The sequence below is a fragment of the Heterodontus francisci genome, chromosome 1, assembly GCF_036365525.1.
Source record: "Heterodontus francisci isolate sHetFra1 chromosome 1, sHetFra1.hap1, whole genome shotgun sequence".
In the NCBI taxonomy this organism is placed as follows: domain Eukaryota; kingdom Metazoa; phylum Chordata; class Chondrichthyes; order Heterodontiformes; family Heterodontidae; genus Heterodontus; species Heterodontus francisci.
The window spans coordinates 76,130,479-76,142,989 of NC_090371.1; the positions used below are offsets into that span (position 1 = coordinate 76,130,479).

At 44.5% G+C, this 12,511-nt stretch overlaps 1 protein-coding gene across 5 annotated transcripts in view; it reads left to right on the top strand.

The window, feature by feature from the left end:
• Positions 1–12,511, top strand: part of LOC137370072 (talin-1) — a 302,720-nt gene that overhangs the window by 269,959 nt on the left and 20,250 nt on the right. For all 5 annotated transcript variants that reach the window (XM_068032178.1, XM_068032203.1, XM_068032212.1 and 2 more), the window contains 4 exons: positions 1,075–1,258; positions 2,205–2,330; positions 10,073–10,189; positions 11,999–12,184. In XM_068032178.1, the coding sequence (XP_067888279.1) occupies positions 1,075–1,258; positions 2,205–2,330; positions 10,073–10,189; positions 11,999–12,184 (613 nt within the window). The remainder of the gene's footprint in view (positions 1–1,074; positions 1,259–2,204; positions 2,331–10,072; positions 10,190–11,998; positions 12,185–12,511) is intronic.

Below are 12,511 nucleotides of genomic sequence, written 5' to 3' on the forward strand. Positions count from 1 at the left end.
CCCCCCCAAGGTCATTAAAGGTACAACATAAACGCAGTTATCCTCCTTTCATACTGTAGCATTTGTTAAAATTGGTTTCTGAATTCGGAGTGTTTCCTGACAACGCAGAGCATGCACAGAGCGATTGCCGACGTCATCAGTGCATCCAAACATTTGCCAGCTTGTCAGTGTGAATCTGCACATGTGCGCAACGACATCACCATGCAATGACGCCAGATGTAATGACGCCTGAGTGTTGCCTCACCCCTCAGTGGCTATAATTCCTGCCTCCATTTCTTACCCCTCCCTCCCAACAGTATCCCACTATGACCGCTCACTCACCACCACCCCCCACCCCCCAAAATCCCGTAGTTGCTCCCTCCTGGCCTCGTCGCTAACCCTCTTGGTCTATTGCTTCCCACCTCTCCACTTTCACCCACTCGCCTCCCCCGGATGCTCATTCCCGGCCTTGCCGCTTCCTTCCCAACTTGGCTGCCTGCTCCCCTCTTCCCCTGATTGTTTCCCACCACGCGGAGAAGCGGCAAAGAACGAGGTGCCCAGGGCGGAATGAGGGGCCGAGGGGTGACGCAGGGAGCGAGCAGCTGAGACGGGGGAATCAGCGCAGCTGGGAGCAAGCGGTAGGGTGGGGTTGTGAATGCAAGAAGTGTGCAGCCAAAGGGACGGAGTGGCGATTTGTTTATTTTGATAAATTGAGTAGTGTCATTTTATTATTGGCAGCTGCCTGAGCCGTTGAAGACAATGACGTTGCAGTCGGTGAGGCTCCATTTGCGCATGTGTCAGTACTGTGCCACCTAGTGGCTGCATTGTCAACAAATGCAGCCTTCTGAATTATCTAAAACAACCTCCTAAAACCTTTGTTCAGCTAATTGATTGCTTGTGAGACCAAACATTAGCCTGATCCTCTAATCTGAAGACATACTCATCAGACAGAACTTTTGATGTGTTTTGGAAAATATCCTTGTTTATATAATTACATGTTTATGAATTATATCTGAAAAAAACCTAAAACATTCAAATATTTTAGAGACATAAACTGTTTTAGTCTTTGCCTTTAATCTTTTGCAACCATTTTAGGGAGAGCATTCTAAAAACTGCTAAAGCTCTGGTGGAAGACACAAAGCTGCTTGTATCTGGAGCTGCTGCAAGTCAGGAGAAGTTAGCACATGCGGCACAATCCTCGGTTGTCACTATTACTCGATTGGCAGAGGTGGTGAAATTAGGAGCTGCAAGCCTGGGCTCAGATGATCCTGAAACACAGGTTAAAAGCTTTCAGTATATTTTATTATTTTTATAACTTTATCTGTTGAACTTATTACTAGCAAGGTGAGCATTTGTTGCCCGTCCCTAATTACTCTTGAGAAGCTTGTGGCGACCAACCTTCCTGAACTACTGCAGTCTGTGGTGAATGTTCTTCCACAGTGCTGATAGGCAAAGCATTCCAGGATTTTGATAACCTAGTGCCACATCTAGCAACCCAGCTGAAATCAGCCAGATTAATTATTAACGAAGGCAATATTTTAAACATTCACCCACCCCCACCTCCATTCTGTGGCATCTGTTAACAATGGACTGTATTTTTATTTTGTGTTGTACCAGCAGATGTAAATTCTAGTCTCCTGTTTTCCCCTGCAATTTTACAGGCTTTTATTGCATGAGCTCCAGAATGATTCTAATTACATGGGCTTGTTAAAGTATTTTTCATAAATGTGAAATATGTGTGGCTTCAATCTGTTAAATTGACTTGTATAATACAAGCTGTTACAAAAGCCATGTAAATTTTCTGCTTTCCATTTAGTCAGTGCCTTGAGTGCTCTGCCAATACTTTCTCAAAGATAAATTAAGTCAATTGCAATGCAGCATTTTTACACGAATAGCACTGTATACTGTAGGATTTTCTTATACTGTTCTTTAATCCAGTTTTCTGAGACAAGGCAATGCATCTCATGTCATTTCACTTTTACTAGTGCAATTCTACTGGAGCACTGATATGTTAGTATCCTGCTAATGCAACTAGCAATAAAGCTGAATTTTTAATTTTTAATTCAGCTGGGTCATTTCATCCAGTTTCATTTGAAATTGTAATGGCTGTAAGTTCATACTTTGGAGTCCTTTTTTTTTGAAGGAGTCATTGGAAAATAGTTTTGTCATCTGAAGTGCTGAAAAGTTTATTTTACTTGTAATTAACCGACCATTTTTTTTTTCAGGTTGTACTGATCAATGCAGTGAAAGATGTAGCGAAGGCCCTGGGAGACCTTATTAGTGCCACGAAAGGAGCATCAGGAAAGGCTTCAGATGATCCATCCATGTATAATCTCAAAAATGCTGCTAAGGTAGTTATAGAATAAATATCAATGTTCAGTGTGATTCTAAATCAAACAGCACCTGTTCTTCACCTCCAGCCACAAATATTTGTCCTGAAGACAGTAACTCACAATGGAATACAGTTCTCAGTCATCAGTAGGCATTTGGTACTTTCTTGCATGACCATTCTTCATGTGTGAACCTAGATGGGGACAGCAGTTGTTCGATCAGGCATATTACAGGCAAGCCTGATACTTGTCCTCACCTGGTTGCTGTGCAGATTCTGTTGACCATTCTTCCTCCTTCCTAACCAATAAGGTTGTTTACAGTTCCCCCACTGGCTGACCCAATGAGCAGGGATCGGTCATCATAAGCAAGCAAACATGCATGTATGTAGCACATTTAACATAGAAGAATATCCCATGCACTTCAGAGTGAAAATATATACTGAATATAAGTGGGGTAGTTAGGAGAGATTCCCAAATGCAATGTTAAATCAGCAAATTTTGAGAAGATCTGTAAAGGTAGGGTGAGAGGAAGCAAGGTGGAGGAGTTTAAGGAGATCACAAGAAATAGGAGCAGAAGTAGACCATATGGCTCATCGAGCCTGCTCCGCCATTCAATATGATCATGGCTAATCTTGGGTTTCAGTTTCACTTTCCTGCCCGCTCCCATATCCCTTGATTCTCTGTGAGACCAGAAATCTATCTATCCCAACCTTAAATATATTCAATGATGGAGCATCCACAACCCTCTGGGGTAGAGAATTCCAAAGATTCACATTCCTTTGAGTGAAGTAATTTCTCCTCATCTCAGTCCTGAATGATTGACCTCTTATCCTGAGACTGTGTCCCCGTGTTCTAGATTCCCTGACCAGTGGGAACAATCTCTCAGCTTCTGCCCTATCAAGCCCTTTCAGAAACTTGTATGTCTCAATTAGATCACCTCTCATTCTTCTAAACTCCAGAGAATATAGGCCCAATTTACTCAGCCTCTCATCATAGGACAATCCCCTCATCCCAGGGACCAATTTAGTAAATATTCACTGCACTCCTCCAGTGCAAGTATATCCTTTCTTAAATGTGGAGACTAAAACTGCAAACAGTATTCCAGGTGCGGTCTCACCAAAGCTCTGTGCAATTTTAGTAAGACTTCTTTATTCCTGTACTCCAATCCTCTTGCAATAAAGGCCGACATGCCATTCGCCTTCCTAACAGCCTGCTGCATGTTAACTTTGTGCATTCCTTGTATGAGTGCCCCCAAGTGTCTCTGAACATCAACACTTGCCAGTGTCGCAACTTTTTTAAAAAAAAATTCTGCTTTTCTATTTTTACGACCAAAGTAAACAACTTCACACTTCCCTACATTATTCTCCATCTGCCATCTTGTTGCCCACTCACTTAACCTGTCTATATCTCTTTGCAGCCTCTCTACATATTCCCTGCAGCTTACCTTTTTACTGAGCTTTGTATCATCAGCAAACTTAGATACACTATTTAGAGATACAGCACTGAAACAGGCCCTTCGGCCTACCGAGTCTGTGCCAACCAACAACCACCCATTTATACTAATCCTACATTAATCCCATATTCCCTACAATGTCCCCACCATTCTCCTACCACCTACCTACACTAGGGGCAATTTGCAATGGCCAATTTACCTATCAACCTGCAAGTCTTTGGCGGTGGGAGGAAACTGGAGCACCCGGCAGAAACCCACGCGGTCACAGGGAGAACTTGCAAACTCCGCACAGGCAGTACCCAAAACTGAACCCAGGTCGCTGGAGCTGTGAGGCTGCGGTGCTAACCACTGCGCCACTGTGCCGCCCTAAACTACCTTCTGTCTCTTCATCCAAGTCATTAATATAGATTGTAAATAGCTGAGGCCCCAGCACTGATCCTTGTGGCACCCCACTATTCACTTGCTGCCAACTTGAAAATGCCCTATTTATGTCCACTCTCTGCTTCCTCTCTGTTAACCAATCCTCTATCTACACTAATACATTACCCCCAACACCATGAGCCCTTACCTTGCCTATTAATCTTTTATGTGACATCTTATCGAATGCCTTTTGAAAATCCAGGTATACCACTCTACTGGTTCCCCTTTGTCTACCCTACTAGTTACATACTCAAAAAAAACTCTCTCAAATTTGTCAAACAGGATCTCCCTTTAGTAAAACCATGCTGACTTGTTCTAATCATACTATGCTTCTCCGAGTGCAATGATTAGACATCTTTAATCATAGTTTCCGGCAGGACATAATAGGGCAGAGACAACTGAAAGCTCCACCACCATTGGCAGTATAGGAGGTGAGGGCAGTGCATAAGGTGCCACTGTTAGATTTTTGGTCAGTAAAATGAAAGCCCGTGGGATACAGGGGAAGTGGCAAGATGGATCCAGAATTGGCTCAGGGCCACAAAACAAAGGGTAGTAGTCGTCGGATGTTTTTGCGAATGGAAGGCTGTTTCCAGTGGCGTTCCACAGGGCTCAGTGTTGGGTCCAAAGAAAAAAGAACAGTGCAGCACAGGAACAGGCCATTCGGCCCTCCAAGCCTGCACCGATGTTGATGCCTGTCTAAACTAAAACCTTCTGCACTTCCAGGGACCGTATCCCTTTATTCCCATCCTATTCATGTATTTGTCAAGATGCCTCTTAAACGTCGCTATCGTACCTGCTTCCACCACCTCCCCCGGCAGCAAGTTCCAGGCACTCACCACCCGCTGTGTAAAGAACTTGCCTCGCACCTCCCCTCTAAACTTTGCCCCTTGCACCTTAAACCTATATCCCCTAGTAACTGACTCTTCCACCCTGGGAAAAAGCTTCTGACTATCCACTCTGCCCATGCCACTCATAACTTTATAAACCTCTATCATGTCGCCCCTCCACCTCCATTGTTCCAGTGAAAACAATCCGAGTTTATCCAACCTCTCTTCACAGCTAATACCCGCCAGACCAGGCAATATCCTGGTAAACCTCTTCTGTACCCTCTCCAAAGCCTCCACGTCGTTCTTGGTAGTGTCGTGACCAGAATTGCACGCAATATTCCAAGTGTGGCCTAACTAAGGTTCTGCACAGCTGCAGCATGACTTGCCAATTTTTATACTCTATGCCCCGACTGATGAAGGCAAGCATGTTGTATGCCTTCTTGACTACCTTATCCACCTGCGTTGCCACTTTCAGTGAACTGTGGACCTGTACGCCCAGATCTCTCTGCCTGTCAATACTCCTAAGGGTTCTGCCATTTACTGTATACTTCCCACCTGTATTAGATATTCCAAAATGCATTACCTCACATTTGTCCGGATTAAACTCCATCTGCCATTTCTCTGCCGAAGTCTCCAACCGATCTGTATCCTCTGACAATCCTCATCACTATCCGCAACTCCACCAATCTTTGTGTCGTCCGCAAACTTACTAATCAGACCAGCTACATTTTCCTCCAAGTCATTTTAATATACTACAAACAGCAAATGTCCCAGCACTGATCCCTGCGGAACACCACTAGTCACAGCCCTCCATTCAGAAAAGCACCCTTCCACTGCTACCCTCTGTCTTCTATGACCGAGCCAGTTCTGTATCCATCTTGCCAGCTCACCTCTGATCCCATGTGACTTCACCTTTTGTACCAGTCTGCCATGAGGGACCTTGTCAAAGGCTTTACTGAAGTCCATATAGACAACATCCACTGCCCTTCCTTCATCAATCATCTTTGTCACTTGCTCAAAAAACTCGATCAAGTTGGTGAGACACAACCTCCCCTTCACAAAACCATGCTGTCTCTTGCTAATAAGTTCATTTGTTTCCAAATGGGAGTAAATCCTGTCCCGAAGAATCCTCTCCAATAATTTCCCTACCACTGACGTAAGGCTCACTGGCCTATAATTTCCTGGATTATCCTTGCTACCCTTCTTAAACAAAGGAACAACATTGGCTATTCTCCAGTCCTCTGGGACCTCACCTGTAGCCAATGAGAATACAAAGATTTCTATCAAGGTCCCAGCAATTTCCTCCCTTTGCCTCCCTCAGTTTTCTGGGGTAGATTCCATCAGGCCCTGGGGACTGATCTACCTTAATGCTTTGCAAGACGCCCAACACCACCACCTTTTTGATAATGGCATGACCCAGACTATCTACACTCCCTTCCCTGGACTCATCATCCACCAACTCCTTCTCTTTGGTGAATACTGATGAAAAGTACTCATTTAGTACCTCGCCCATTTCTTCTGGCTCCACACATAGATTCCCTCCTCTGTCCTTGAGTGGGCCAACCCTTTCCCTGGTTACCCTCTTGCTCTTTATATACGTATAAAAAGGGATTTTCCTTAATCCTGTTTGCCAATGACTTTTCATGACCCCTTTTAGCCCTCCTGACTCCTTGCTTAAGTTCCTTCCTACTGTCTTTATATTCCTCAAGGGCTTCGTCTGTTCCCAGCCTTCCAGCCCTTACGAATGCTTCCTTTTTCTTTTTGACTAGGCTCACAATATCCCTTGTTATCCAAGGTTCCCGAACCTTACCAAACCTATCCTCCTCCCTCACAGGAAGATGCTGGTCCTGGATTCTAATCAACTGACGTTTGAAAAACCTTCACATGTCAGATGTTGATTTACCCTCAAACAGCCACCCCCAATCTAAATTCTTCAGTTCCTGCCTAATATTGTTATAATTAGCCTTCCCCCAATTTAGCACCTTCACCCGAGGACTACTCTTATCCTTATCCACAAGTACCTTAAAACTTACGAAATTATGGTCACTGTACCTGAAATGCTCCCCTACTGAAACTTCGACCACCTGGCCGGGCTCATTCCCCAATACCAGGTCCAGTACGGCCCCATCCCTCGTTGGTCCCTTGCTATTTGTAGTATATATTAATGATTTGGACGTTAATGTGGGAGGCATGATTGGGAAATTTTCTGATGACACAAAAATTGGCCGTGTAGTTGATAGTGAAGAGGATAGCCATAGACTCCAGAATGATATCAATGGTTTGGTTGAGTGGGCAGAAAAGTGACAAATGGAATTCAGTCCAGATAAGTGAGAGGTAATGCATTTGGGGAGGGAAATAAAGCGAGGGAATACACAGTAAATGGGAAGATATTGAGAGGGGTAGAAGACGTGAGACCTTGTAGTTCACGTCCACAGGTCCCTGAAGGTGTCAGGACAAGTAGATAGAGTGGTTTAGTTTAAAGATACAGCACTAAAACAGGCCTTTCGGCCCACAAAGTCTGTGCCGACCATCAACCACACATTTATACTAATCCTACACTAATTCCATATTCCTACCACATCCCCACCTGTCCCTATATTTCCCTACCACCTACCTATACTAGGGGCAATTTATAATGGCCAATTTACCCACCAACCTGCAAGTCTTTGGCATGTGGGAGGAAACCGGAGCACCCGGAGGAAACCCATGCAGACACAGGGAGAACTTGCAAACTCCACACAGGCAGTACCCAGAATTGAACCCGGGTCGCTGGAGCTGTGAGGCTGCGGTGCTAACCACTGCGCCACTGTGCCTATGGAATGCTCTCCTTTATTGGCCAAGGTATAGAATACAAAAACAGGGATGTAATGCTGGAACTGTATAAAACTCTGGTTAGGCCACAGCTGGAGTATTGCGTACAGTTCTGGTCACCACATTACAGAAAGGACATAATTGCTCTGGAGAGAGTACAGAGGAGATTTACAAGAATGTTGCCAGGGCTTGAAGGTTGCAGCTATGATGAAAGGTTGGATCAGCTAAGGTTGTCTTCCCTAGAACAGAGGAGGCTGAGGGGTGACTTAATTGAAGTGTACAAAATTATGAGGGGCCTAGATCGAGCAGACAGGAAGGCCCTGTTTCCTGTGGCAAGGAGGTCAGTTACTAGTGGACACAGATTTAAGGTGACTGGTAAAAGGATTAGAAGGGACATGAGGAAAAATGTTTTCATCCAGAGGGTGGTGGGTGTCTGGAATTTGCTGCCAGGTGTGGTGGTGGAGGCAGAAACACTCAATTCTTTTAAAAGGACATGCACCTGAAGTGCTGTAACCTGCAAGGCTATGGACCAGGTGCTGGAAGGTGGGATTAGATTCGGTGGCTAGTATTTTTGGCCGGCATGCATACGATGGGCTGAATGGCCTCCTTCTGTGCCCTAATTGTTCTGTGATTCTATGGTTCTATGACTGGAGGGCTCAGAAGGGAGCATAAGGGTGATAAACGGCCACATATTTTTGCAGCAGCGCTGTGGGAGGTTTTTGCAGACTGTGGTGAGGATTTCAAAATCTAGAGGCTGGATTCAATGGAGCCCTCAACATCGGGATCTGTGGGGATGGGGGGGGGGGGGGGGATCCTCAAGATGGCCCAGATGAGGCCCACCACAGACTGCAAGCAGGACCTAGCCCTATATTCCCGGTGGCAGCAAAGCCTCATGGCAGACCACCCCACCCCCCGCCACTCGGCAACAGGACCGCTATTGAAATAAATTAAAATATCTCCATTAATTACTCTCCCATTGCCTCCTGAAGTCCCGCTGCGCTTTTCACCCCGGCAGCCGGCACTGCTGCGCCTTCAGATCCCCGTCTGGGAAACGAGGCACAACGCTGGTGAGGAGGTGGGGGTTGGTAGAGCGGGGTCAAATTAATGTCATGGGTGTAGGGGATGGTGGGAAGGATTATAGTTGAATGTTTTTGCAGTATTGTGGGCGGAGGTCATATGGTCAAGGTAAGTGTTTTTCAGGGGGAAGGGCAAATTAATGTAATGGTTATTGGTGGGGTGGGAGAAGGGCAAAAGAGAGGTACTTATTTTTATTTATTGCCATTTAACTTTATTTAAGTTTGCCAGTAGGGCTGACAGCCCTTTAAAAATGGCATCCGCGGCCGCGCACAGGCAGTTGACGCCATTGCCGCGGATTGAGAGCCCGCCCGCTCCCCATGATTTGGTGAAAGTGGGGGAGGCGGTGCTCCCTGGCTATTTAAATGAGCCTCCGCGCCTGGAATGGCGGTGGCTCTTCGACGTGTGGCTCGCCATTTGAATTCAGCCCTGTGCATATGGTGTTGGGGGGACAGTGTAAGTTGGTGAGCATTGGAGTGATAGGTATGCTTACCTAGTGTGGAACAAAATGAGCATAATAGAATCTTGGCGTTTATGAAAGTGTTGTTTTTGGCTGTGGTGGTGGTGAAGCAGGGGCAGGGACAAGAAATTTGAGGAAAGTGGAGTTAAGTGGTTCTAACAGCCAGGATGTATAGGGTTTGAAACTCATCTTTGGGTGAGAAAAACACTGTTCTGGTGCATTTGTGCCTTGAGTGAGCAGCCCAGGAGGGTGATAAAGTCAGTGGCAAGTATACTAGGTTTTTTCAGGGGCTGAATAGATGGCTGTGATCATCCTAAAATTCACTGGCTGTCAGACAAGCATCTGACTGTACTGAGATAATTGTAGACTCAAGGGATATGGATATGCCTCTGGATAAAGCCATCAAAAGATGTTATACTCATGAAGAAAAACATATGACCAAGGATGGAATCTTGGAATATACTGGAGGTAACCATGTGGGGGGTGTGAGGAGAAGCCATTAAGCAGCAGACCTCAATATTTTTGCCTTCTAACTACCAACTCTAGATACTTGGATGGAAGCCAAAGCTTTAGTAAAACTCTTTCCATGAGTAACAACTTTAAGATTTTAGAATTAAGTTTTATCAGGAGTACCCTGTACTTGAAGATGGCACTTTTATTGACAGTAATTCAGTAAAAAGACTTCTTAGACTAATATCCTGTCCTTGAATCCTGTTAGGTCATGGTGACCAATGTGACCTCACTGCTGAAGACTGTAAAGGCTGTAGAAGATGAAGCTACTAGAGGAACACGAGCTCTAGAAGCCACTATTGAGCACATTCGTCAAGAACTTGCGGTATGTATGTCACATTCAGGCACTTTTTATAATGGCAAGTGCAGTTCATCATTGAAACAATGCACAATCCCAGTGCCAAATTAAACTTCAGCTGTTTCTGCATTTTTTTCTCCATCATATTAAATCTTCTTGCTGATTTTGTCCTAAGGGGGTATATCTGTATGTTATGACCAAAAATGTATTTACTTTGTTGGCTAGCACCTATAGAAAACAGAGTTACATGTGCAGCCAGTATTGTGAAACTGCTGGTAGTCTTTTAGCTCTGTCACATTTTCTCTGCCTGTCTGTTTTTACCTGTTCACTGTAGCATTGAGTTTTGTTCAGTTAGAACTGTTTCATAAATTGCTAATTTTTTAAGAACTGAAAATTGGGTCCCATCCTGACTTTTCCTTACCTTTGTTATAAATCCAGTGTGGGGGATGAGGAGCTGACTAGTGTAAACCAAGTACAGAGCATTCAGAATTTTTTAGTATTTGACATAGAATGTGAATTAAAGGTCTGCAAAGGAAACCCGAACGAGCCCGAATGCCGGGCCTGGAAGTGCGACCCGACCCCAACACATGTCGGGTCGGGTAGGGTCGCAGGCCTTTACATCAGTACATGGGGAAAGGTCTGCTACCCGACCCGACCCCGGTGGGGCCCGACGACGTGTCGGGTTTGGGTTGGGAATTTCCCATATAAGGCTATCCAACAGGGCATTGCAGTGCTTTAATGTGAATGGCCCAGTTTGTGTTCACTAATCCTTCTGTTACGCATTGACTGTAACAAATTGATTACTTGGCAGCCTTATTTTGCAGGTGCTGAGTGGGGCGTGGGGGTGGTATTGGCGGGAAAAAATGAGTTCCATATTTTTCATCTTTATTTTTCCCAATTCTGTCTGCTAGACATTAACTTTAGCCTGGGTAGAATTTACAGACGCCAGCCTTCATCTTGTACATCAACTAAATGGGCATTCTTTACGTGCAAGTCTGGACACTGTTGACGGACTAATCAACTAACTGGCATGAAAGCCATGTCTGATCTTGTTCTCATCTGACATCCATGCATGTAGCCTTCTCACTGGATATCAATAGGAAGTGAGAACCCAGGCTGATTCTCTTTCTCTCCTATTACTCATCCGTCCTCCTGATCTCTTCCTCTTCTCTCCCCCCACCAGCCCCCACCCCACCTCCATTGGGAATGAGGACGATTGCCCAGCTGTGATCTGCCTAACTCTACAGACTGGACAGTGAACCTCGTAATTTTAACCAAATGACTTAGTGGCAGCTCATCTAGTCATCTATATAGTTGAGAAATAGTTAAGCTGAAAGCAGCTATCTGTCAAATATTTTACAATACAAACATTAGAAGTTAGTCTAGCGGTGTTCCACACCATTTACAGATAGGTTAGGACTCCAGACCACTGGATAAAGTAGAAATGATACTTTATGATTACATTACTGTACCCAGCACATAGAACCATTCCCTGACACAGTAGACAGGTGGTTGACCTATTGACCATAGAAAGCATAAGAGTAATGGATAATCCATTGGCTCTGGAAGATCAGCTGGCCTCTGTTTGCTCACTTTCTGTCAACTGAGATTGGTTTATGTGGAGAAGAAACTTCCACACGATTTAAGAGGAATGCCTTAAAAGTTCTGAAAAGAACCAGCTTCTCTATATTCTTTGCACATCTGTGAGGAATACAGATAATTACTAAAAACTGATTCCAAGTTCCTTCATATGCATCAAGGGAAATAGGATGAAATTAAAGCATTGAAAAAATACAAACTCTTCTTGCTCACTAAACTCCTGTTTTATTCCTTTAGGTATTTTCTTCAGCAAATCCACCTCCTAAAACTTCTACGCCAGAAGAATTTATCCGTATGACTAAAGGCATTACCACCGCCACAGCTAAAGCCGTGGCAGCAGGAAACTCCTGTCGTCAAGAGGATGTTATTGCCACTGCCAACCTTAGTCGCAAAGCTATTGCGGAGATGCTTCATTCTTGTAAGGTATCTCATAACTCAAGTATCAGTTATAATGTACTCATTCAGTGTACATGGAAAGGAACTGACAAAAGGAGTTGGCTGTTTATGAATTTTGACTTTAAAGAGGAGTGTCCAGGGGAGTGCTTTTTATTTGAGGTGTTCCTGCTATTTATAGAAGGAAAGATTGGTTCTGGAAATTTGAGCATTTTTTTTTTACAGGCTCTTTACAAACTGTGGGAGATGGTTTTGGGTCAGATAGACCTGAGAGCTACTTGGGAGTTATACAACATCCAAGAAGTCATTTTGTAGAATTGGAATCCACAGCCGTAGCAGAAATTGGTAGAGTATAAA